Source organism: Syngnathus scovelli, chromosome 13, assembly GCF_024217435.2.
Source record: "Syngnathus scovelli strain Florida chromosome 13, RoL_Ssco_1.2, whole genome shotgun sequence".
NCBI lineage: Eukaryota > Metazoa > Chordata > Actinopteri > Syngnathiformes > Syngnathidae > Syngnathus > Syngnathus scovelli.
The window spans coordinates 5,348,562-5,375,774 of record NC_090859.1 but is presented as its reverse complement, the minus strand read 5'-3'; the positions used below and the strand labels follow the sequence as shown (position 1 = coordinate 5,375,774).

Here is a 27,213-nt window from a genome sequence, read left to right as displayed (position 1 = left end):
CCCATTCTGAACAATGTTCCAATCAATGATCTCCTCATTTAAATCTGTGTTGTCAATTCAAACATGATGTATCCAGCGAATGTGTCATGCGGTCGCGTTTATTTTTCCGGGTTTCTGTCTCGTCTGTCGTAATTTTACTTCCGGTTTTATTTTGTCGTCCCTTCCGTGTCAGTTTGTGTTTCCTTCCTCGGTGTTGGTTGTCTTGTCTTCCCTGATTCCGATTGTGTGCACCTGTGTAATTGACAATAATGGTCAGCACCTGTGTCCACGCCCTTTTGTGTGTATTTAGTCCGTGTCTTCCCCTTTTCCTGTGCCAGTGTGTCTTGCCTCGTCCCGACCACCAGCGATTCCTTGATGTCCAAATTCTCAGTAAGACCCCTCCTCTCTGTCTCGCCACCGAGCGACGCTTTTGTTTGTACTTTTTGCCGCGTGTTATCCCTCGTAAGAGGCGTTTTGATTTGTACTTTTAGCCTTTTTTCTCGCCTCAGTGCGACGCCTTCTGTTTGTACTTTTTGCCACGCGTTTTCCCTCGCAAGAGGCGTTTTACTTTGTACTTTTGATCAGTGTGCTTGCTGGAATAAATCCAAGAAAGAAACGACTCTGCATCCGAGTCCTTCGCCTTGTCCCCTGCCTGACAGAATGTATACTAAATTCAGTATATTTTTTAGCATTCACTTTAAGAGGCTCATATGTGATTATGGTAACTGTTCCCAATATTGACTCATAGTTTATGCTGTGCCTGGAAGCAGCATGACCCCCAAATGCCAGGACAACAATGTCTAGAGCAATGCTGAGCAGCCTGTGTTAAGAGTTTCTTCGTTGTCACTTTTTGGGTCGCCATCACCAGTGCAAAGAAGTCATAAGACTTCAGGCACAATTTCTTTCATGTGATGCTAAGATATTCTTCCAATTACACCTTGGGCAAGAGGTTGTTTTGGAAAATTGAGGGACCAAATTGAAGCACCAGTAAAACTGTAAAGATCCTCACCTCTGACAGCTCGCAAGATGAGATGTCCAGGATGTCATCAGCACCTGCTTCTTTTGACTGAAAAATAGCAGATAATAGGTTTTGCATGCATTTTAACTTTTTTTTTTTTAAACACATTATATAAACACATATCACACTTTGACAGTAAGAGACCCAAACAAGGAAATTTCCATATACACTGCAGTTCAGAAGTATTTGGTCAATGAGAAGATTTTAGCTTCATATGCTACCACAACTTAGGTCAAAAGCATTTCCTGGGATCAAACTCAGAATTTAGTGGTGCCAGTCTCTTTTGGTCATCTGCTTATTTTAGGCTTTGACTGCAAGGGATTTTTATGCAACTACAGTATTAAAATGTTTTATTCAACAGAATCCAAATATGTATACGCCCCTTGAAAATAAGGTATCCAGCATGGCCGTGTAGCATACCATATTTTGGTGAAACGTCTTCAAAAACCTCCATCACATAGTTCTATTTCAAACAAAATGGCTGCATATTGTTGTGTCTAAATAAAAAATCATATATTTCATGTATCGTAATCTCTGGACTAATTACCGCACCTGACTATAAACCGCACCAGCTAAAATTAGGGGAAAATCTTGGTTTGTTCACGTATAAACTGCACCAGACTATAAGCCGTAGGTGTTTTAATGTTTAATTACCATTTGTAAGAGAATATACACAAAGAGGATTGTAAGGAAAGGGATGGTTCTATGGGGACGCAGACCTTTTATTAACATAACGTTTATTGACAGAGATGAAGGAACTTTGAAACATACTAACATGCATAAATCTCAGCAATGACCATAATAAACTTAATGTGAAAACTAATAATAACTAAAATGTGACCACTTACAGGTGTAAAGTTGGCAATGCTATACAAGCAACACGTAAAGGTTGGGAGAAGACGTGACCCGGGAAAAAAATACTGAAAATGGTGACACAACAAGATGTCATCAACAATAGCCCACTCCACCCTGGTGGCCTGAGGAAACCTCTACAGTAGATGCAGCAGCTCTATTTCTTTGGTTGAGCTATATTGACTGCCTTTAACTTAAAAGCAGCATCACATGTATTCAGTGACGTGCGGTGAGGGTTGGGGTTGGTGAGGCACTGACTCAGAATCAGATTTACAAACGTACTGCTCCATCATAAAAGCTTAACTAGAGAAGTAATATTTTCATACATTCTCAACACCGTTTATTCTGTTCAGGGTCACGGGGAGTGCTGGAGCCTATCCCATCTGACATTGGGCGAATGGGAGCTTATGTCCTGAACTGGTCACCAGCCAGTCACAGGGAGCATATAGAGACAAACTACCAATCACACTCACATGCACACTGCCACTGAGCAGGAATCGTTTTCAGTATGAGCTTGACAACAATTATAGGATGATAGGTCTGTATAAAGCGACTAAAATAGATAAAGCTACTCACCCTGAAGATTGATGAAAGACGGGGAATGGAGAAAGAGAACAAGAAGGTGTTGCAGAGCATTACTGTCATCTAGTGGAATCGTGTGACTTTAAATCAGATGTTTGCATACAGTGTATAAAAAAATTGATTCTGGGCATAAATCTTGGGCCATGTTGGCCTGGACTGTTGTCCTGATTTTTCCAACTGCTACTCTGCGCCTGGTTGAATGGAAAATTGACCAGTGAGAGGGTTGGGGTTGGTGAGGCACTGACTCAGAATCAGATTTACAAACGTACTGGATGACGCTAAGGCACTGACTCACAAGTCAGATTTACAAGCATGCATGGTTGTTATCCCATTCTTGATTAAATGTAATAACATTTTAAACACACCACTGTACATTTAAACACACCACTGCAGTATTCTTACCTTTACTTGTAAATGAAGTCTTTTTTAGAGTACCACTCCTTTTGAAACAAATGTGTTGTAGTCCATCCCGGGAGGAACGTAGTTTGAATTAATCCTCGCAAATCTGGCGTTGGTGTTCCCTTACTTATGATTTCTTGCTTTGACTGCCAGTCAAGTTTTGAAACATTTATTTTCGAGATTATATTCTCCATTTTCAGGGAAAATAAAGCCAAATAGCAACACGTTAGCACCGAATGTTGTTGGTTGTTTTTCTTTTCTTTTTTTTTTCTTCTTAATTTACTCTTGCATTTACTCGTGTCATGGCTCACTATCGCCCCATTTATGAGGCAAAAGTATTGGCTGCCTCAAGGCCTTTTCCCGCTGACTGCAAGCACGCGCCGTTTGCATGCGCTCACTACAGTGTGTGTGTGAGTGGTGCACACGCTCACACGCACGCCCTGAGAGGCACTACCTGTCACTGCCTCAGCCTCCATGATTCTTGTCTCCCGTTGTTATTTGAACAAGAAATACAGGACTATGAAAATGATCCAAATGTATAGGAAACACACCAACATTGCATTAAAAGCATAGACCACAGGACAGATATTATCTTTTATTATATTATTCATTTTTTAACAACTTATGGTGACAGTTTAGGAAACCATGTTGAGCCCTTTACCGCCCCTGGTGGCCTCCTATGAGTGCATGTGCCTGCATGTATTTTGTCCCCTATAATAAGGGTTGCGTATAAAAGCTTTGCGTATAAAAGCTTCCTTTCTCCAGTCATGTTCTGTCGCTCTGTCTCTTGTTTGTCTCAGTTATGCGGCACTATTTGCCTGGCGGACGGACATGCGATAAACACACCACTTTTCTACCCAGTGACCATATGTCTGTTCACATATCCCTCCGCCCAGCAAAGTGGTGCCACACAACAGCGGTCTACAACCTTTTCACCAACGAGTGTATAGTAAGTGTATCACAAAAATCACGAAAAATCCATAGATAGGCCGCACTGGACTACAAGCTGCAGGGTTCAAAGCCTGTGCAAAATGTGGCGGCTTATAGTCCGGAAAATATGGTATGTCGTTGTCTATTCTAGGCCTGTATTGTAAATGAAAGTGCTTATTGCTGACAAACACTGTAAGTAAAACACATTAATTAGCAGTTATCGTACCCGGCACAGCTGATATTCAATTCTCTTCTGGGCGTCATCGCTGGGTTTCTTCTTTCTGAAGAACAGAGGCATCTTGTATCCGGCCTGTACTGCTGTCAGCTGAGTTTATGCGGGATACTTCAGTGCACGACAATAACAGCCACTCACTTGAAAGGCTGATGGACCAGTTGGAACCACTCAAGACACTTATTTACTCTAAAAATAGACCGTAAAAAAAAAATAGTTGACCTCAGTCATAGAGGCAAAAGGAAAAACAAGTGTGTGTGCGTGCGTGCGTGCGTGCGTGCGTGCGTGCGTGCGTGCGTGCGTGCGTGCGTGCGTGCGTGCGTGCGTGCGTGCGTGCGTGCGTGCGTGCGTGCGTGCGTGCGGATATATGGTTGTTCATGTACACTGCTCAAAAAAAAATTAAAGGAACACTTTGAAAATACATCAGATTTCAATGGTGACAACAAAAATGTTGGATATCTATACTGATATGGACAGTTTAATGTCTCAGGAACAAAAAGATGCCACATCTTTGGATTGGAAATAAAAGTTTTCAGCCTACAGAGGGCTCAGTATATAGACACCCCAAAAATCAAAGTGAAAAAATGATGTGGCAGGCTCGTCCATTTTGCCTAAATTCAATTTCTGCAACTCAAAATTATTTTCAATATCCCACGTGCTTGCATGCATGCTTGACAACGTCGCGGCATGCCCCTAATGAGACGACGGATGGTGTCTTGAGGGATGTCCTCCCAGATCTGTCTAAGGGCATCAGTGAGCTCCTGTAAAGTCTGAGGAGCAACCTGGCGGCGTCTGATGGACTGAAACATTATGTCCCAGAGGTGTTCTATTGGGTTTAGATCAGGTGATCATGAGGGCCATTCAATTGTGTCAATTCCTTCATCCTCCAGATACTGTCTGCATACTCCTGCCACATGAGGCTGGGCATTGTCGTGGATCAGGAGGAACCCAGGACCTACTGCACCAGCGTGGGGTCTGATCATGAGTGCAAGGATTTCATCCCGATACCTAATGGCAGTCAGACTGCCGTTCTCTAGCCTGTAGAGGTCTGTTCGTCCCTCCATGGAAATGCCTCTCCAGACCATCACTGACCCACCACCGAACCGGTCATGCTGAATGATGTTGCAGGCAGTATAGCACTCTCCTTGGCTTCTCCAGACCCTTTCACGTCTATCACAGGTGCTCAGGGTAAACCCACTCTCATCTGTGAAAAGCGCAGGTCACCAGTGGCGGACTTGCCAATTCTGGTGTTTTATGGCAAATGCCAATCGAGCTCCACGGTGTTGAGCAGTGAGCACAGGGTACACTACAGGACGTCGTGCCCTGAGGCCACCCTTGTGAAGTCTGTTTCTGACTGTTTGGACAGAGACATTCACACTGGTAGCCTCCTGGAGGTCATTCTGTAGGGCTCGGGCAGTGCTCAACCTGTTTCTCCTTGCACAAAGCAGCAGATATCGGTCCTGCTGATGGAATGAGGACCGTCTACGGCCCTGTCCAGCTCTCCTAGAGTAACTACCTGCCTCCTGGAATCTCCTCCATGCTCTGGAGATTGTACTGGGAGACACATCAAATCTTCTTGCAACAGCACGCCGCATGGATGTGCCATCCTGGAGGAGTTGGACAACCTGCTCAACTTCAGGCGGGTTAAGAAATCACCTCATGCTCCCAGTCATGATAATGACTCTAGCTAAAGCCAACACTTGCGGAAAACCAGTTAAAAAAGATCAAGAGGAAGGAACTTGAAATGGCCTCCACCTGCAAAACCAGTCCTGTTTTGGGGACCATCTCGTTGTTGCCCGTCTAGTGCACCTGTTTTTAATTCCATCGACACCAATGCAGCTGAAACTGATTAACAACCCCCTCTGCCGCGTACCTGACCAAAACCTTATCAGAAACGTGTAATTGAATTCATGCCATGCCCTGATAAAAAACTGTTCCTTTAATTTTTTGGAGCAGTGTATATTAATATACATACACACACGTTTGTCAATATGTTAATTGCCATCCTTGCATTGTGTTTCAATTCATTCTAATAAGATAGATTTTTTTTTTTCCTTACAAAATGTTCTTATTGCACTAATTTGATAATGGATGGGTGTGTCTATACCGGAGATGAGCGCACATGCAGTTATAGCCTAAGAATCAGCATCAGTCTGTGACTGCTATATCGAATACTTATGTTAAATAACATTAACTAAAGTAGACATATGAGACTATGGACTGCGTTAAATGTACTTGAAGGTCAGACCTCCATCTGCGACGTGAAGTGGGCGGATCATTTACGAGGCTAGCAACGCAAATTCCCGTAAGGTCTCGAAATAAATAAATAACGAACGACTGCAGGCAACTATCTCACTCCAAATACACAAAAATTAGTATACACTTGATTAATTACTAACATCAGGGGTAAGGTTTTACTAGGAACAACTACGTGTTTTATTAATATATTGTTCATTAGCAAACACGGCTAACCCCACACCATATCGAACAGCAAAAATGGAAATGACATTTTATACTCACACTTAGCGTAAATCCCTACTTTTGCCGGTAGTTGTTTCTTGAGTGAAATAGTTTTTTGTCTTTGCTAACACTTTGCATCAACCAGCATTTGAAAGACGCAAAGAACAAAAACCGATCGGCGGTCCCTAACAATATCTTCAGCATTCGTCATCGGCAGCACCAAATCCGATATATACGTTCTCGGCATGAATTCCGCTTAAGTCGTTTGATAAAAGTCTACCGTAAAATATTTTGCTGTCAAAACACACAACAGACCGCTCACTTCCTCGTTTAAACTTTTGGTAGACCATACTTCAGAACGGCACGTTGCTACCGACTGCTGGCAGTATTTATGTTCGCTGTTTTCCCATTTAATACCCAAACTATTCATTCTCAGTTGCAAGAGTAAAAATGTCCCCTTTGCGAACGTCTCCGATAAATTTGATCATTTTTTAAACATAGTTGCAATAGTTTATTTATTTATTTATTTATTTATTTATTTATTTATTTATTTATTTATTTATTTATTTATTTATTTATTGGCCTTTCCTCACCGAAGTGTTACTAGACTGGATGGGAAAATTCAAATGTTATATTTCTATCGTCTTAAATGTAACTATAACGTGGCACTCAAGAATATAAATCCAATAGCGCATACTATGGAGATAAAACTGCATGAGTTCAGACTTGCCAATTGTGCACTGTAGGAATTAAGGTTAGTCTTACAGAAGTGTCAGTTGTTCGATCTATTTTCATTGTAATACTTTTTCAACTAAAAATTCCTAAAACATTACATTTTATGAGCAACCAACCCACAGTCTCACGAATTTGTTTACATTTGTGAGCGTTATCCACTTTCTGTGATTAGGATCTGTATAAATTAGCGACTGTCGCTTTAACACGCTGCAGTTTGTCCACTAGAGGTCTCTCTCTGCTTTCAGTGAAACACTGTTCATTGAATCCACTGTTTTTGTGCGCCACGACAACTGAATGTGTACCGAAGGTAGAAAAGCGCTATTCTGCGCAAGTGAAAGCCCATTTAAAAATTGGAAATAAATAACAACTGCATTATAAAGAAAAAAACTCTGGAAAAAGTAAATTCACAATGTGTACATATGTAACAATTCAAAAATACTTTTTTTTTTTTTTTGACTCCAAAATGCAGCTACTGATGTATAAACGTAACTTTCAATTACTGTGCATTTTTATAGCTTAGCAAAACAAACAAAAAACCTCAATAAAAAAGTCTGCATCCCTCTCAAAAAAGTTTTCCCCAAACTTTGCTGACATTAAACTGGGTGACAAAAATGACAAATAACCTGTAATGATAATTTCGTGTTAAAGCCAGCGCATTAATGGAGATCAACAAAAAGATCAACAATTTGTGTCGGATTTTTTTTTTTTTTTTTAAATGAGGGAGATTGAAGTAATTATGCTATTTCGTTTTATTTCGTGCATTGAATATAAACATTGTATTCAATGAATACAATGTTTGTATTCAATGCTGTGAACAACGGATGACTCGATTTAAAAGACACGCCCCTCGTACGTGCGTGGCTGGGCGAGTAGCGATGACGTATTTATAAAGGCAAGCACGCGCCATACCGCAGCTTGCTTCGCCGCCAAACTGTGGTTGTAAACGGACCAAAAGAAAGTGAAAGTGGAAGACTTGTCCCCAGAGCTTTTTGTTGCCTATCACAAGGGAGCTTTTGCTCTTTTCTTGAATGGCTCTCGTCGCGAGTGGACTGCAAACCTTCGGCATTTCGCGGATTTCAAGTTAGACGTCAGAAAGCTGTGACCATTTGCTCATTTTCTCCAAGGGCCAGTGGTGTAAGTTGATTAAGTTATATTTACTGTTTTCTTTTTTTTTTTTTAATTAGTAAACAAGGCGTTGCTGCTGTTAAATTTAAATGTAATTTTTGCCAAGAATGCGTTTTCCTTTATAAAGAGTTATTAAGATCCCAGCTGAACAAAAATACCTTTTAAAAATACCAATGGAGTCATCTTGTTTTGTACACATTTTGCCAACTGGCGACTGGTTGGTTGCTAGTCACCAGCAAGGAAAGCTATGGAAAGCTAAACAACAAAATCGAGACTCTTCAGCGTCTCTGGTGACGATTCTAATAATGGTTCTTAATTAATTATCACATACTTTATTATAGTATGCAAGTACTTGCTTTAGAAAAACGCCTGCTTGCTATTCATTATTGAAAAACACCTTCACTTCGTCATAATTTCCACACAAAGCGTTCTAGGATGAGGCAAATTGGTAAGCTTTTTTGTCATACTCATTTTTCTTCATTATTGTATAGACTCAACTTGGGGTATAATGAAGATTTTTTTTAAATCAAATTCTATGTGACTTTTTATTGAATACGCTACACATGGCTACAAATGTATTGATTTACAATATGGATTTAGTGGAGCGATGTCAGTGAGAGGATTGGTTGTCCACTGCCTTGCTCTAGGGCAGTGGTTCTTAACCGGGGGTGCGAGAATGCTTCCTAGAGGGTGCGAGGATACCCTGGGGGAAATTTACAATTTTTCGGGGATAATGGTCGGGTAACCGAAAAAAGTGAAAAATTCTAGAAATCAAGGAGTCATTGTGTTAATTGGCATTAGGCATAATGCTAATTAAGCCTTATAGCTGTAAAGTCAACCAATTATTATTATAATAATTATTTAGGGTTAGGGGTGCGAGAACTGGTTGGTGAATTGAATGGGATGCGAACAAGGAAAAAGGTTAAGAACCACTGCTCTAGGGCGCCTTCCCACTTCAACAGCATGAACCAATTGCGATGCTTAAACTAGTACCCTCAATTCCTCAAGCTACATTTTACAATAGTCACATCTATTGACAGGTTTATTCCAATGTACTATAAAAGGCGCCTGTCAGTCTAGTTTACATTATAATCATTCTGTTAACAGCACTGTGACCCGCTGCAGTCCTGTGTGTCCCGAGAGAGAACATTATTTGAATAACAATTTTAGCTTATGTCCTTAAATTTGTGCTCATAGATGCTATGAACATATGGCGAGAGTTATCTAAAGCTAAAGGTAATTATTATCGTCTGTTTCCCCCCACTTTGTTTCTTGTCCAAAAGTGCATACAGTCCAAAATGGTGGAACAGTTTGAGGCAATCAAAATAAGATCCCTATAGTTTAGGTGTAGACTGTGATCTCAGTTTAGCTAAATTAGTTCTAAACCCTAACCGCACCACTCATTAGTTTAGACATGTAACAATGTCAAGTAGTATTTAACCAACTGAAGTAACTGACCACATAATATGTCACAGTCTGCTATAGAGAAGCATCTTCCTTGGTGACCTTCATGACTGTAAAGTCTGGATTCAAAGCGTGCGCAAACTTCATGATTGCACTTACTGCTCATAAAAAGCTCTATCTGGATTAAGCAATTAGGTGTTAATTAGCGTTATGTAGTGCCACTTCATAACCGCCGCAAAATTTAAATAAGCATGTTCTTAAAAACTAATATTATTAATGGCTATTACAGCGCTTGCATCATGCAAGTCCACTAACGCACAAGTCCAATATCAAGTCAAGTCAAGTTTATTTGTATAGCCCCAAATCACAAACAGTCTCAAAGGGCTTCACATAGACAAAAATTGACAATTATTCTCAAAGCATCCCCTGATCTTAAGCTCCCAAAAGGGCAAGGAAAAACTCAAAAAAACCATACCAGGGGAAAATGAGAAACCTTGAGAAGGGACCACAGATGGAAGGATCCCCCTTTCAGGATCACCAGGTTGTAATGGATGCAGAGATGGCACAAGTAATACATAATATGAAAATCAATGAAAAAATGGATGTTGGAGGGCCCTCGATTGTCCTGGCAGTGTCTTCAAGGAGGTTGAGCTGCAGTTCCCCCATCTTGAATTGGTCCCCAAGAATCCAGCTAGCCGCTATCAGCTTTTGTGCCACCTAACCCCCTCCCCAGCCAAGGAGGGGGGTGGGGAGAGAGAACAAAAACAAACTCCGGCCGAATCGGCCACTACAAGTTAGTTAAAGGCCATCTCATAGAAATGTGTCTTTAAACGTGTCTTAAATGTTTCTACTGAGGTAGCAGTTCTGATATCCATTGGGAGGGCATTCCAAACCTCTGGAGCCCGAATAGAGAATGCTCTAGAACCTGCAGACATTTTCTTGGCCCTTGGTGTAACTAAAAGACTAGCGTTTTCCGAACGAAGGTTACGAGACGGAACATAAGGAACGACTAGGTTGACGAGATATGAAGGCGCTAAGCCATGCAGTGATTTATAGGTTAGTAGAAGAACCTTGAAGTCACATATTAAATGGACCGGGAGCCAATGTAAGTTGGCTAATATTGGGGTAATGTGATCAAATTTTCTTGTCCGTGAGAGCAGCCTCGCAGCAGCATTTTGTACTAACTGTAGACTTTTGATGAGGGACTTAGGAAGACCAGAGAATAATACATTACAGTAGTCCAAGCGCGACGTGACGAACGCATGTATAATAGTTTCCGCATCCCCGGTCGAGAGGATCGGACGAATCTTAGCAATATTACGAAGGTGAAAAAACACAATTCTGGTTATATTCTTAATGTGTTTTTGAAAGGAGAGCGTTTGGTCAAATATTACCCCGAGATTAGTTACAGTATCACTCTGAGTACGGTTATCTATATAGCAACCAAGTTGTTAGAATACAGTACTGTGGCGTATGAGGTGTGTCAATTATAAATAAACCTGACTGACAATTGAAACTAATTATTTCAGAAGGACTCGTGTTGACTTTGCCGCTTTAATGGAAACAACATTTGGGAATCAATTATTGTTCATTAAGTTGTTAAGTCAAAGAGGTGTGTTTTTTTTTAATCATTTTTGTCACAAATGAAATATGTGCAATTGCTAGTAATTAATGGTTAACTACAACTGCTTTTAGTTGTCAGCCTTGAGTGATTTGTTATTGTGTTTGTGAAGGCACAGTTGCTGATAATGTTGTCGTATTAGAGCCTATTGTATTGTGCAAGTGTACCTAATGATTGTGGTCAGAGAGTAGATTTCGTCCTGTTTGATAGCTGGTGGTCCAATATCAACTGTTACATAAATTATGAATGTAAAAAACAACAAAATGCCGATGTTTTTGTGACTTTAATTTGATTGTATTTTGGTTTCGAGGTCATGTTGTCATTGTTTATTAATTTGCACAGTTACGCAAAATGTGTAATCTTTTATTATTTATAATTGACTAATCCAATGTTTCTCAACCACTGTGTGCGGCACACTGGTGTGCCATGAGAGATGTTCAGCTGTGCCGTGCAAAATTGTCCAATATTAATTACGGTGAGAGTGAGAGCAAGGTCTGGTCAGTCACTTGCTAATCGCATGTGCGTTGCTAATTGAAGAATCTTGAGATTTCATGCTGTGTGTGTGAAAAGGACTTATATAGCACTTTCACAACATTTTTCGTCAAATAACAAATTTTAATATAAAACCTGGTGTGAACACAACAAATTTTTGGTGGTAGTGTGCCTCGAGATTTTTTCCAATGAATAGGTGTGCTGTGGATGAAAACAGGTTGGGAAAAACTGGACTAATCTTTTCAAACCTGGACTGTGGAGGCATGGGCCAATATAATTTCACTAAATTCTGAAAACAGATAAAGCATTTTTAATATTTCTTTAATATCAAGACTTGGTATATGGACTTACATAAATAAATCTATAGATACATAAAAATAAACAACCAGTCGCGCCTATCATAAATGATCCCAAATGAACATGTTTTTGGAATGTGGAAGAAAGCCCAAGGGAGAAAATGTAGACTTCATATAGGCAGACCTGAGCACAAATTTGAACCTTTAAGCTCAGAACTGCAAGCTGGACGTGCTAAGCATTTATGCATTATTCATTTTCATACATCATCATGAATTTGAACCAAAGCCTTTACTTTTTCTTTTCTCTTTATGTTATGCGGATTGTCATTCATTTTAGACTTTCTCGTTCTACACTGCACAATCCTCTTGTCCCTCTCCAGTTATGATGGTGAACAGCAGGGTGGAGGGGCCCACAGTGGCCGTAGTGGGAGGGACAGCAGGTCGGTCGTGCGCAGGATGTGGAGGTCGAATAGTAGACCGCTTCCTCCTCTTCTCAATGGAGCAGTACTGGCACACACGCTGTCTCAAGTGCTCCTGCTGCCACGCTCAGCTGGGCGAGTACAGCAGCACCTGCTACAGCAAAGGAGGGATGATCCTCTGCAAGAACGACTACATCAGGTGAGTGTGGCTCACGCTCTGTGGAACACGCTTTGCATGAGCGCACATTTCATTCTTTCTAGCATTTTGTACAGTGTTTTAAACCGAGCGTGACACAAATTGATACATTCAATAAAAATAGAGGACAGAAAACGAGTATAACTCTTTAAAACATTTGCTCATTGGATCAATTTAATTAATAAGTTGCAAGCTTCTGTAATATACCGTATTGGCCCGAATATAAGACGACCCTGATTATAAGACGACTCCCTCTTTTTCAAGACAAGTTTGAAAAATACTTTTTGAACACCATATTAAATTTCTATACAGAAAATTATTACCGTATTTGCCGGGGTATTGGTCGACCTTTTTCGATCCAAAATCGACCGAAAAAAATCGACCTCGACTTATACACCGAGTCATAAAATTTAACTTCGTATTCATCGCTTCAAATGTGATGGTAACCAAGGCCGTTTCTCATGCATCTCATTGTGCGTTGCACTTAGAAAATTTGAACCGGGCGGCGTGCGCGAGTGCGCGGCCCGCTGGAAGTCGAATGAGGCGCCGCGATCTCCTCCGCGGTGCTTATAAAGTGCCGATCCGCTCGGCTTGGAGCTATTTCCGGCCTCCCGTTGGTGCCGGGCGGCGTGCGCGAGCTCGCCGGCCGCTGGAAGTCGAATGAGGCGCCGCGATCTCCTCCGCGGTGCTTATAAACAGCCGATCCGCTCGGCGGGGGCTATTTTCGGCCACTTGTCGCGTGCGCACGGCCTCCCGGATGTGCCGGGCGGGTGCGCGAGCTCGCCGGCCGCTGGAAGTCGAATGAGGCGCCGCGATCTCCTCCGCGGTGCTTACAAACAGCCGATCCGCTCGGCGGGGGCTATTTTCGGCCACTTGGCGCGTGCGCACGGCCTCCCGGATGTGCCGGGCGGGTGCGCGAGCTCGCCGGCCGCTGGAAGTCGAATGAGGCGCCGCGATCTCCTCCGCGGTGCTTATAAACAGCCGATCCGCTCGGCGGGGGCTATTTTCGGCCACTTGGCGCGTGCGCACGGCCTCCCGGATGTGCCGGGCGGGTGCGTGAGCTCGCCGGCCGCTGGAAGTCGAATGAGGCGCCGCGATCTCCTCCGCGGTGCTTATAAAGTGCCGATCCGCTCGGCTTGGAGCTATTTCCGGCCTCCCGTTGGTGCCGGGCGGCGTGCGCGAGCTCGCCGGCCGCGATCTCCTCCGCGGTGCTTATAAACAGCCGCATGCGCGCGGCCTCCCGGAATTTGAACACATTTCGTCAATAAAGTCAAAGTCCCAATGATCATCGTCACACACACATCTGGGTGTGGTGAAATTTGTCCTCTGCATTTAACCCATCCCCATGTGATTTTAATCCATCCCCTGGGGGAGAGGGGAGCAGTGAGCAGCAGCGGTGCCGCGCTCGGGAATCATTTGGTGATCTAACCCCCCAATTCCAACCCTTAATGCTGAGTGCCAAGCAGGGAGGCAATGGGTCCCATTTTTATAGTCTTTGGTATGACCCGGCCGGGGTTTGAACCCACAACCTTCCAGTCTCAGGGCGGACACTCTACTACTAGGCCACTGAGCTATATTGAATTTTGAAGTTTAATATAATGCAACAATTGAGCTCGACTTATACAAAGGATATATCATAAAATCGTAAATTTCCGTCGAATTTTAGGGGGTCGACTTATACACCGAGTCGACCTGTACACCGGCAAATACGGTACATCTGAAACAAATGATTATAACAATATATTCGAGAGAAAAAGCATGTTATTTTGCTTCATTCAAATCATGCAAAAACTGTCTATCACATCTTAATATCTGAACATTTAAATATGTAAACTAAAGTGCAATCACGTTTGTAAATGAATGGCTTCTAGTTTTTGAAATGTAAATAAACCAATCTACTGGGATAAAACAACAACATTGCAATAACTGCATTAACCATCAAAGTGAAGTCTAACTGTAACTGTAGTCTTGAAACAAATCTGAATAGGGAAAAACATTGCAATAAAATAATGCAAACTGCTACTGCTATTGTTGGGGAACCTGAGGACTGTATAGGGGTTGGCTCGGAAGGTTATGCCCTTTTCGCCCCCGGGTGTCGGTCAGAACACTGGAGGGAACACGTGGTTCAGTTTTGATTGCTTTACTGAATTATTGACAAAAAAGTAACAGACACTGGGGCTCATAGGGGCATACAGGCAAACTGGCAAAGGGTATAGGCACATGTGTGTATGTGTGTGTGTGTGCGTGTGTGTGTGCGTGTGTGCGCATGTTTGTGTGCGTATGTGTGTGCGGTGTGTGTGTGTGTGTGGTTCTGCAACAGACAGAAATACAGCACGTAAGTCAACGCTCAACTTCTGACGTCACACAACACTGTTAGACGGCATACATTACATAACTAACTGCGCGTAGCGGTTCCGCTATACTAAATAACCACAAATGAAATACTCTCGACAACACAGCAAACATAAGTCATCGAGACAACAAAATACATTTGCTGGCGACAGTCGCCGTGCCGCTGCGTAACGGCTGTAGTCATGCGTGTAAGCTGCTCGTACAATGCGAGGCAAACTTAAAGGGTACGTTTAGTCATTAGCAATATTAACATTTTTCTATTCAACGAATATGGCTTAATCAAGTCCCTGAAGTTTATTTAAAAAAAGCAACTTGTGTAGGAAATAAATGGCTTTTAGTAAGTGAGACATGGAAATACTGGGAGCATCCATGTTGCTTAGTTTGTGGCCCGGATCAGGCAGCTGCGTGACGTCAGCAAGTTGATAGCATCTTGGCTGGCCCCAATCTCGTCCCCAGCGTTGGTGCAGGCCAGAGAGGTGTGACGCAATGAACTCCGGGAGAATCTGGGCTGGGTCACGGCGCACGGATTCAGTGAGTGTCAGTAGTATTGAGGATAACGCAACATGGCGCAGTGTAAAGCATTCGGATGTTATAATAACAAACAGAAAAACAAAGACAAACACTTCTTCCGTGTGCCAATGCCAAGCAATTATGATCATACAAGGATCTGTAAAGAATGGTTGCACAATCTAGGAACAGGTCACACGATGAAAACTTTCCCTTTTGGTATTAATTTCGTGGTTTGTGAGGAACATTTTGAAGAGAATTGCTTCGCAGCCGACGTGATTAACAGGACCCTTGGTTTGAAAGAGAAAAAATGTCTGCATCCCTGGGCAGTGCCAACAATTTTTGCCCACAAACAAAGGAAAACTGATGTGAAAAGGCAGCAGCATCATGAAAAGAGATCCCAGAGACAAAACATTGCCGTTCTGAGACAGGTATGTATCTGTGATAAGCAGTTTTTGTCTCAGATTTTGATAAATTACTGGGCAATTATTGTGGTTTGTGTACATTGGTTTCCCGTCATGGCAGGCAAGCGCATTTTGCCAGGGAAGTCAGTTTCCTGTTAAGTGATTTTAGTAACGGCTATGATCAATTGGTCGGAATCAACTTGGTGACGGCCTATCCGGGGTGCCATTTCTTCCCCAGGCAGCAAAAGTGACGGTCAAACGGCAATGTTTCAGGCTATATATCTCTTGTCCCTAAGAGGTGTTGTGTTATTTCTTTTTTGATATTGTACATTTACTTTATACTAAATCAGTGCCTGCGTTATACAGGTTGACCAAAGGTACCCTTTAAAGGAGAGCGCCGGAGCTGTCAATCAAACGGCGCGGCGCGCACACGAAGCAAACCGCGATCGGACAAACAGCACAACAGTAGACAGTAGTAACAATGAAATGTATATACTCACTTTGTGACGCACACGATCAGAGCAACATACTCAGTCAATACCAGCAACCTTTAACTTACCGTCTTATTTTAATGCAAAAAAAACGCTGTCTTATATTCGGGCCATTACGGTACTGTGTAGTGTATTTTTTGAACCGCAAAATTGTCAGGGAAAAGAATGAATTCGCCCAAGGAGAGGAAACAGGAGACAAAGTAGAGTGTGTGGATATTTTATATGCTATTGGCAATGATTAATTGTCCCATTCACCCTTGCATTTTCCAACAGAAAGGCTACATTTTTTGCTTCAAAGCCAAAGAAACCACACTCCACCCAACTGTTAATCAAACACAACTGCATGTAGCATCTTTATTATGCCTACTCTTCTCTGTATGTTTGAGCTGCAACTTAAAGGGCTAGAGACATCCCTTTTTTTTCAATTAGAACGGAATTTGATAGAATGTATAAAGTGAACACATTTGCCGCATTGGAAATTAAAAATGGACACCGATTACTAAGAATAAAGCTGAAATGAAATGCCAGTTTATCGATCGGGTCCCGCACGAAGCCAAACTGGCGGCGCCATTACTGTGACGTCACAAGTTGTACATCTGGATGTCAACAAACCCAAACAACATGGCAGATGATAGCGACAGCTCCGTTTCTAGGGGCAATATTAGCATCGACACAGAATATGATGAATCTAGCAGTTCACTTGGGCTGAGCTGAGCACATTTTCTGAATTGTGCCCCTCCCGTCACTCTGGTTAGGTTGGCATAGTAAAAAGTGCTCTTGGGGGCTTTAGAGTGCCGAGTTGATCTCGGCACACGAAGACATGACCACCTGCAACGTTTGGTTTAGGTTTTATAAGCATTTTTAATTTTATTGCTTAAATCGCATTTTCTCGACGAGCTGAGCACGTTTTCTGAATTGTGCCTCTCCCGTCACTGTGGTTAGGTTGGCATAGTAAAAAGAGTAGAGTGCCGAGTTGACCACTGCGAATGAAGAAATGAACATCTGCAGCGTTTGGTTTAGGTTTTAGGCGCATTTTTAATTTTATTTCTTAAATCGCATTTTTTCGACGAGCTTAGCACGTTTTCTGAATTGTGCCCCTCCCGTCACGCTTCGACATACTTTTCAAAGTCAAAGTCTCAAAGTCTCCTTTATTGTCAATTCCTCCGCATGTCAAGACACACAAAGAGATCGAAATTACGTTTCTCACTATCCCAGGGTGACAAGACAGAGTTCACACGCACATACAAGTAAATAACACAGGAAAATTAAAACAAGAAGATGAACAATAAGAGTGACAGCACGCTAGCCGCTCCCGATGCACAGCAGAGTCCGGAAAGATAAGACAGCGTTCACAACGCACATACAAGTAAACAACACAGGAAAAATAAAACAAGAAGATGAACAATAAGAGTGACAGCACGCTAGCCGCTCCCGATGCACAGCAGAGTCCGGAAAGATAAGACAGAGTTCACAACGCACATACAAGTAAACAACACAGGAAAAATAAAACAAGAAGATGAACAATAAGAGTGATAGCACGCTAGCCGCTCCCGATGCACAGCAGAGTCCGGAAAGATGACTGTCAACCAGGCCACTGTGAACACGAGCACACAGCAGGCACGCACTGTCCGGTTCGTGGATCCTATCAGGCGAACGCAACCCATCTTGTCGTCCCGCGAACGAACGTACGCCAGGATAATGGAAGGCACGGCTAGGCGAGCTGGGTTGGCCGCAAACCTGGCCCGACGTGTCCGCGTTGGCCCCTCTTCTCTATTTGTTTACATTCACTGAAGCTAAACGCATACAACTTGAGACGTCATGGGACGTCACTTCCGGCTGGCGGCTCGGTGCAGTCAAACTCGTCTGTGCGGCAAATTTAAATTAAATTTTTCAGAGCAACAGCTTCCTTTTCGTTGTTTCGAGCGTCAATTTATATTTATAAGCCCATAAGCTAACTAAAACCGATTTATACATATACCGGTGTCTCTAGCCCTTCAAAGGCTCCGGTGACACAAACCATGTCGTAATGGGGCTCTGCATGTCATGATGTGAAAGTGCTAGCGCAAGGTGCCAGCCACCAGCTAGTTTATAAGCTGAATGAAGTTGATGTCACATTGCCTTATGGCTCCGCTTGTCAACATCACATGATTAAACTCAGAAAAGAGGTGCGCCATGATGTCACTGATGTAATTGTCCCTCGACAGCAGGTGTCAGTTCAGGGCAAAATGCCTGCAAAATGGATAAAAACGGGTGGTTTTGTTTTGCAATTAATATCCCACCAATGCAATATCAATCAGAATACTGTTCAGCATAGTGGAGGCAGATAGAACATATTATTGTAAGTGATTTTTTTTTTTTTTTTACTCGACTTCCCCGTTAAGAACCTAACATAGTGCGGGTGTGAGCTCGAGGCAGACACTGCAGAACTTTTTGTTTCTTTTAATTCACTTTAAAAGGTATACCGGCTAATTGAGTCTCACTTAGCCAGGAACCTTTTTTCTTTTTTTTTTTACATCTGCGCCATTGCAAATTTGTTCACCATTCAGGAATCTCCTAAAATTACCCATAGCCACCTTGACCCTGTCTTGTGGTTTTAGGGTATGTACACATTAATCTAAATGTCTTATGTTTGTACTATTTGATTTCACTTTGGCTGGTATTTGAATAACGACCACAACTGCCAGTTAAAACAAGAAATCAGACAGAAATCAGACAGAACTGAATACAAATGTAGTGGGTATTTCTGTAAGTAGCTTTACGTGCATTAATTTTAAAATGTTTTAAAATTGATGTTAATGTATGATGTTGGTTGGGTTGCATGGAGCCTCATAAATCAGAATCAGCTTTATTGGCCAAGTTTGTGCATGCCAAAAGAGGAATTATTTAAGTTATTATTTTAATTGATCGTGACAGTGTCATGAAGAGATCGAAGCTGGGCGACCAAATGCAGCTTGGACCAGGGTTTATTGAACAAACTCAAAAGACAAACGATAGATGCTCGACTAGGGACGTGAATAACTGAACAGAAACACAAAACAAGACAAGAACAGACAAGCAACTATAAAAAAACATAAGACGCAAACAATCCGACAGGGAGTGACACGCAGACAGGACTTAAATACAAGACAGTTAACGAGAGTCAGGTGATGCAATTACACTGATCAGAGCACAGGAGGGGAGGGGTGAGCACACAGACACGGTAACCGAAACTCATAAATGACATTAAAACAAGGAAACGAACTGTGACAGATCTTGACAGACAGTCTACTATTAATACCTTAATTGAAAATGTTGTCTCATTGGAGTGGATTAACTTGAGCCTGCTGTTCCTGTCACTGACTGTTATAAGATGTTGATTGAGATCTTAAACTTGCTCATCGACTGTAACCAACATCATAAAATTAGAAAGCCCCACTTTAAAGCGAGCTTGTGGTAGTCTCAAATAATATATTCATTAGTTGTGCAATCTTCTTTTATAATGACTACAAACTGGCTATGAGGCGAGAGAACACTAGTTATGCAACAACAGCATTGCTCCCTAAGCATAAAAATCTCCCAAATGTGCATCTGATACCACTCAGGCACTTTGCTAGAGCAGTTCATTAAAATGCAGTTGATCAGCCAACAGCAAATTCCAACTTATGTCTTTTCTAACATTGAGTGCAGGAAGTTCAGCTGCTTGAATAGTTACTACAACAAAAGGGTGGATGCTTTTAGGGAAATTCTACAGAAAACTTAAACGGTGATACGGTGGAAACTTCAAGTTTAACACAATTGTTTAGGTTGACCTACAAAGTGGAGTAAATCATGCAATCATAACTGTCATACGGTACATCAAGTGTAAAAGAAAGAAACAAACAAAATCAGACTGAACGTTACACTAAAATCAAAAGAAAGAAAGAAATCTCCTCTTCTCCCATTTGTCTTCAGCGTGATAGAGAAGTAGCATTTAAGGATAGGTACATAAAGGGAGGCTTCAGAGGTGAGTCGACCTTTAAACATTCTTATTTATCAGACAAATGTAAAAAGGGGAAATACCTTTGTACTACAGTATAATTAGCATCGATGCTAACGCCGCCACAAAATGAGAGCCACTACTCTCTTCTTTTTTTACTCGTCACACAAATTGAATACATGCTTTTGATGGTGGTAAAATAGTTTTGCTTGTGTGTTTCCGCAGACTTTTTGGACACAGCGGCCCTTGCAGTGCATGTGGACAGGCTATCCCTGCTAGCGAAATGGTGATGCGGGCACAAGGAAACGTTTACCACCTGAAGGTGAGGTTGATTGTGTCTCATCACCTCAGTACCGTGTTTTTCACACCAAAAGGCGCACTGGATTATAAGGCGCACCCTCATTGAATTTTTTATTTTAGAAATTATTTCATATATAGGGCGCACCGGATTAAAAGGCCCATAAAATAGAAGCTATACTGCAACAAACTGAGGTTGACTAGGGTTGCGGTATGCATCTACTAGCCAATAACCAATGAGCCCTCTGTAATCGCGTTTCTCAAATTATCTCCTATAAAATCATCGGAACTGACTAAAGTTCGATCTAACACATTGGTACTGCTTACTTACGTTTCCGTTCCATATCGATCCATAAATTCACTCGAAACATTGACGGAGCAGCCTACCGTATTTGCCGGTGTAGAGGTCGACTCGGTGTATAAGTCGACCCCCTAAAATTCGACGGAAATTTACGATTTTATGATATATCCTTTGTATAAGTCGAGCTCAATTGTTGCATTATATTAAACTTCAAAATTCAATATGCGAAATTTATTGGCGAAATGTGTTCAAATTCCGGGAGGCCGTGCGCATGCGGCTGTTTATAAGCACCGCGGAGGAGATCGCGGCCGGCGAGCTCGCGCACGCCGCCCGGCACCAACGGGAGGCCGGAAATAGCTCCAAGCCGAGCGGATCGGCACTTTATAAGCACCGCGGAGGAGATCGCGGCGCCTCATTCGACTTCCAGCGGCCGGCGAGCTCGCGCACCCGCCCGGCACATCCGGGAGGCCGTGCGCACGCGCCAAGTGGCCGAAAATAGCCCCCGCCGAGCGGATCGGCTGTTTATAAGCACCGCGGAGGAGATCGCGGCGCCTCATTCGACTTCCAGCGGCCGGCGAGCTCACGCACCCGCCCGGCACATCCGGGAGGCCGTGCGCACGCGCCAAGTGGCCGAAAATAGCCCCCGCTGAGCGGATCGGCTGTTTATAAGCACCGCGGAGGAGATCGCGGCGCCTCATTCGACTTCCAGCAGCCGGCGAGCTCGCGCACCCGCCCGGCACATCCGGGAGGCCGTGCGCAAGCGCCAAATGGCCGAAAATAGCCCCCGCCGAGCGGATCGGCTGTTTATAAGCACCGCGGAGGAGATCGCGGCGCTTCATTCGACTTCCAGCGGCCGGCGAGCTCGCGCACCCGCCCGGCACATCCGGGAGGCCGTGCGCACGCGCCAAGTGGCCGAAAATAGCCCCCGCCGAGCGGATCGGCTGTTTATAAGCACCGCGGAGGAGATCGCGGCGCTTCATTCGACCTCCAGCGGCCGGCGAGCTCGCGCACCCGCCCGGCACATCCGGGAGGCCGTGCGCACGCGCCCGGCACATCCGGGAGGCCGTGCGCACGCGCCCGGCACATCCGGGAGGCCGTGCGCACGCGCCAAGTGGCCGAAAATAGCCCCCGCCGAGCGGATCGGCTGTTTATAAGCACCGCGGAGGAGATCGCGGCGCCTCATTCGACATCCAGCGGGCCGCGCACTCGCGCACGCCGCCCGGTTCAAATTTTCTAAGTGCAACGCACAATGAGATGCATGAGAAACGGCCTTGGTTACCATCACATTTGAAGCGATGAATACGAAGTTAAATTTTATGACTCGGTGTATAAGTCGAGGTCGATTTTTTTCGGTCGATTTTGGATCGAAAAAGGTCGACCAATACACCGGCAAATACGGTATTTTGAGATGAAATAGCCTTGTGCGTATAGCAGCTATCATTATAGCATTAGCCACTTGCAAACTCCCATGAGCCTTAGCTCGCAGACTCCCATAAGCCTCAGCAAAATGTTGTGGCAGCCCCCTGTAAACAATCACGTTTCTCAAACACTCTCCCATAAAAGTGATCGGACCCGACTAAAGACTGATTTAACACATTGGTACTGCTTATTTATGATTCCGTTGGATATTGATCTGTAAACGTACTCGAAAACATTAACGGAACAGCCCATTTTGAAATGAAATAGCCTCGCGGGTACAACAGCTATTCAGTGACGCCCCCTGACCATGGTTGTCGTAATGCTGGGACGCGATGCGACCTTGTAATTTAGTAGTCGTACTAAAACGTACTGAAACATTTTGGCAGAGCGCTATGTACAACCAGTATGGAGCAACAAATTTATTAATTGATCCATATATTGTCACGGAACAGAGACAGGGCGACCAAGTGCAGCACGATCCTTTATTGAAAAATGGGGAAAGGGGAAGTGGAACGCTGGACTTGCGGTCTGGCTGGCGTGGCTGAGCAGCAGAGCAGAGCACGTAGTCGTAGGCAGGCAGGTGGTCGAGGCAGGTGGTCGAGGCAGGCGGCGAACAGAAGCGTGGTCAAAGGACGAGCAAGTAGTCGGGGCAGGCGGCGATCAAAGCGTGGTCGGTCAGTTTACGGAAGCAGTTGGCAACAGAGATCGTTCAGCGGACAAAAAGGCAGCGGTGTCACGGGCAGGGTAAGTAGACGAACTGACAACCACTGGCAGAATACACAGAGGTTAAGTAGGGGACCTAACGAGCTGTAGCAGGTGCTGGCAATTCCTTGATTGGGGCTTGGCTGGAAGTCAGGTGACGCAGGAACGTAACATGTATAAGGCGCTCTGCATTATAAGGCGCACTGTGGTTTTTTGAGTAAATTTTAAGTTTTTAAGTGCGCCTAATAGTGCGGAAAATACAGTATATACATAGCATTGTATCATCAAACTGCAATTGTTGTACTTGTTCTTGGTCCTGGTCAGTGGTGCATGATTGTAGATGAAATCATTAACAAATCTTTCATGTGTCTTTATGTGTCAGTGTTTCATTTGTGCAACCTGTCGGAACCGCCTTGTCCCTGGTGATCGCTTTCACTACATCAACGGAACGATCTTCTGTGAACATGATCGGCCGGGAGGTGGACTACTCAGTGGACACCCAACTCAAATGCATGCCAATGGCATGATGTCCGACCAGAAGGTGAGAAGCGTTTTGCTCTGTGTGTTCATTTGCATTTTAGAAATCACGCTACACGATTTACTAATAACTCATAAGACCTGAACTTAAGCTGTCTGCCTTGTACAATAACAGCCTTTGTATTATGGTCTTCATTATGGAACTGTATGACAAGTTGATATTTATCAACGGATAAATATAAATAATATACTGATATTTGGTACAAGTTCATACTAATGCTCTATTTCCATTATTTACAGGTATGCTGAAAAACTTGAGTGGCTTCTACCTTCAACTCTTCTATCGGCTTCTTTTTTCACCTTCCTCCTCTTGTAAACCAGCTTGTCCCTCTTTTCATGATGAGAGAAGGCTGAATTGTTGCTTCATTTGAGGGAGTATGGTTGAACCACTCAACTACTGTCTCTAATGAACTGTAGCAACAATAGTGTTGTGAGGATTAGCCATGGCTGAAAGGAAGGGAAAAGACGTTGACATTTCATAGCAGTGACTTCAGCAAAAACCACGATGCTCTTTGACCACCTGTCCAAAAAGTGGATATTGAATCTGGAGGTAACACTGAACTCAACTCATACAGAATGCACAACATTCGTGAGTTTTATGGCATTTTTTGTGTTTGTCTGTTAAACAGTAAAAATCCACAACTCTGTTTTCTGTGTTGGTCCAGTATTCATCTTAATTAAAGGGGAAATGGTGGCTTTTTTTTTAATCGTGTTCATACTACACACAGAATTAGCTTCAAAGCTTTTTGTATCTTATTTTTGTATATTATATTTTGTATGTACTGTATGTATACTCAATTTAGCTTTTTATCTGAAACAAAATGTTGCCTTTTGAAGAATTGGTATTGACATTGTGTTTTTGTGATCTGATGTTATACTTGTAACTGGTAATAACCTCTGTGAATGGCTGGAAACCAGTCGAGTGTGTACCTCAACTTTAGCCCAAAGTCAGCTGTCAGTCAACTTTTGGATGAGTTATCAAAGAATTTGATTATGAATTGTAAAGCTTGGTGTATGCTTGGCGCATGTATGTTCCCCGTGGAAATGAGTTCGTCCAGCTCCACTTTGGCAGCCTATCATACTCTGCACGGCTTGTCACGGCGTGTAGTCGATATTTTCCCATACAATAGGAGGCAGTGAAGATCGTCTACATCACATGAAAAATACTTCATCACAGTAAAAGTAAAAAACTGTTAATTTTTTATTCAATAAACTGTCATTAACAGCAGTTAGGGATGAACAGTCTCCATATTTTAACGTAAATAAATGAAACTAAAGAATTGGGCAGTAGAACATTGGTGTTTAAAACAGCACTTTGTTGTTCGCCATCCTTTCAGCGCAGGAGCTTCCGCCGGGTTTAGAAATCTCGGCAGGAAGCATCAAGCATATACCAAGCCATTTAATTGTGCAGCAGCTGATGAATCCAATACGCAACATGATCCACCTGGAAAGCTAATAGCACCACAACACATTGTCCATTTGTATAATAAAATAACTTTTTTTTCCTTTCATTCATTGCTCACTTACTCAATAAAACTACATGCACGAGAGGGAGAACATTATACTGAGATGAACTATCTGTCTGAAGTAGTACTGCATTCTTAAGCATATATTTGAAAATAGTAAGTAGACCATAATTGTATTGCAATACATACACTAAAAGAGACACTGAAAGTTACATAAGTGCTTGATGTAAGATATTGGAGTTATACTAACCACGTGTGTGTGCAGTATAAGTGTAGCGTGCGATAACAATCAGCTCTGAAATGATCCATTATTATAAGCAATTAACAAATGCATTTGAAGCGTTGAGGTGGTGTGGAAGATATTTCATCCAATCAGCATACTTTGAATAATTAAGCTGATCAACTTAATTAGCTTAATTAAGTTGATTTGACTACGGATCACTGCCATATGGTGCAGGGAAACAAAAAGAGAGGGGAACTAATTAAAAGTAAAATAATGAGGATTTTAATTAACTGGTTCCCCAGACATCAGCAAGTGGGTGATGCGGAGTTGTAATTAAAAAGTCCTGTTGTGTTGGCAACATTCTACCCCTCCCTGTTTTAATATTGGCAAGGGCTCCATCCATCTAATTAAATCTGTAAATGAATTAGTAACATTGAAGGTCCTTGCCTTAGTTTGGCATTCAACCTTTTGGGGGGGGGGGGGGGGGGGCAATGACATACCAGCTCTGCCGAACCCCTGAAGCCGACTCACCGAACCCCTGGGGTTCGATCGAACCCAGGTTAAGAACCACTGATTTAACTATAAATAAGTAAAAAATACTTGCAACATTGTTTTTTTGTTTTTACATAAAGTTCCAATATATGTAGTATGAGCATATTTTTAATTGATAACAAAGCTCCAGATTTTCTTTTATAATCCATGTTGTAAAACATTGTATTTCTGAAAAAGCTAAACAAAAAAATATTTGACCACTAAATATTTTTGACTAAGATTTCTAACACTGTCTTTTGTCACTTTCTTGCGACATTTCGATCAGCAAAAAACGAATACAATAATAACAATAAATACGTACACACAATTTCACATGAACTGCAAATTTGGCCAGGACAGTTTGTTTGGTCCACTATGTTAAAACAATATTTATGACCGCAAACGGTGTGTGTGTGTAAATGAATATCTACTAAACTCAAACTGCACTTTGAAGCTTAATCTGTAGCATAATTAAAGCAGAACTGCCAGATGCCTTTTGGGATTTGAAAGAGGAACTATGTAATGTCAACATGAGGATTGCGGTGTAGAGCAGCTGTCCTTCTATGATCCCTCAACTGCCACCCATCACTTTCCCTGTCTTCATTAGTGTGTATTTCATTTTGTTTTGGACTTGTGTGTGACATCACCTTCAACATGAGGCAGAGAAGTGTCCCCAGGACTCACGAGGAGTACAGGCTTTCATTAGCACTCTGTAATTAGGAACAGATGCAATTCGCAGCGCAGCACCCATCGTAGACAGAGGCTCACACACAAGAAACTACACACGAATATGTCACGTGTCGTGCCCCCTGTGATCAGCCGGTAACTCTGTCACTCGGTCACCATGAATACCATTCACAGCCACGCCCCTTCTATTGAGTTAATCGCCCACACTTGTTGCTGCCCTCCACCTGTCCACGATTAAACGCCACACAGTTTACACTTGTCAGTTCGTCCCAGTATGCTACCTGTCCGTGCCCTTGCTCTGTGCCTTGTTGTTCTTGTTGCCTCCCAGTTGTCGACCTGTTTCCGTGTTCCAAACCCGAACGCCACCAGCCCTGACCAAGCATTCGTCCAACGATCAAGCCAGAACGCCGCCAGCCTTGACTGAATGGCCAATCATTGACCACGACTCCATCTTGCTCATTGAGCTCTACGCCCAATCTCCTCCTTTCCCAGATAAACGGTGTGTCATATTTGGTCGCCCTGCCCATCTGTTCCCGTAACAGAATACACAAACAGTACTGCAGTTACTGACATACACTCATCCCCTGTGTAACCCCAAGCA

The 27,213-nt window shown here is 42.9% G+C and overlaps 2 protein-coding genes across 2 annotated transcripts in view; one reads left to right on the top strand and one right to left on the bottom strand.

Moving 5' to 3' along the window:
* Nucleotides 1–6,805, bottom strand: part of lrsam1 (leucine rich repeat and sterile alpha motif containing 1) — a 28,663-nt gene extending 21,858 nt beyond the window's left edge. The window contains exons 1-3 of the mRNA XM_049738456.2: nt 6,513–6,805; nt 3,987–4,181; nt 989–1,045 (exon numbers count right to left, since the gene is read on the bottom strand). Of these exons, the coding sequence (XP_049594413.1) occupies nt 989–1,045; nt 3,987–4,058 (129 nt within the window). The 5' untranslated portion in view covers nt 4,059–4,181; nt 6,513–6,805. The remainder of the gene's footprint in view (nt 1–988; nt 1,046–3,986; nt 4,182–6,512) is intronic.
* Nucleotides 6,806–8,049: 1,244 nt separating this feature from the next.
* lmo4a (LIM domain only 4a) lies at nt 8,050–25,216 on the top strand. Its single transcript, XM_049738600.2, has 5 exons — nt 8,050–8,321; nt 12,506–12,743; nt 20,675–20,771; nt 23,551–23,709; nt 23,946–25,216. Exons 2-5 carry the CDS (start codon nt 12,508–12,510, stop codon nt 23,952–23,954), a joined length of 501 nt encoding a protein of 166 aa, XP_049594557.1. The 5' UTR covers nt 8,050–8,321; nt 12,506–12,507; the 3' UTR covers nt 23,955–25,216.
* The last annotated feature ends 1,997 nt before the right edge of the window (nt 25,217–27,213 follow it).

Bases quoted from the DNA above. Each gene is read 5' to 3' on its own strand.
- lmo4a (XM_049738600.2), top strand. From the start codon at position 12,508: ATGATGGTGAACAGCAGGGTGGAGGGGCCCACAGTGGCCGTAGTGGGA. The intron at 12,744-20,674 runs GTGAGTGTGGCT...GTGTTTCCGCAG, and splicing joins TGCAAGAACGACTACATCAG to ACTTTTTGGACACAGCGGCC. The intron at 20,772-23,550 runs GTGAGGTTGATT...TTTATGTGTCAG, and splicing joins GAAACGTTTACCACCTGAAG to TGTTTCATTTGTGCAACCTG.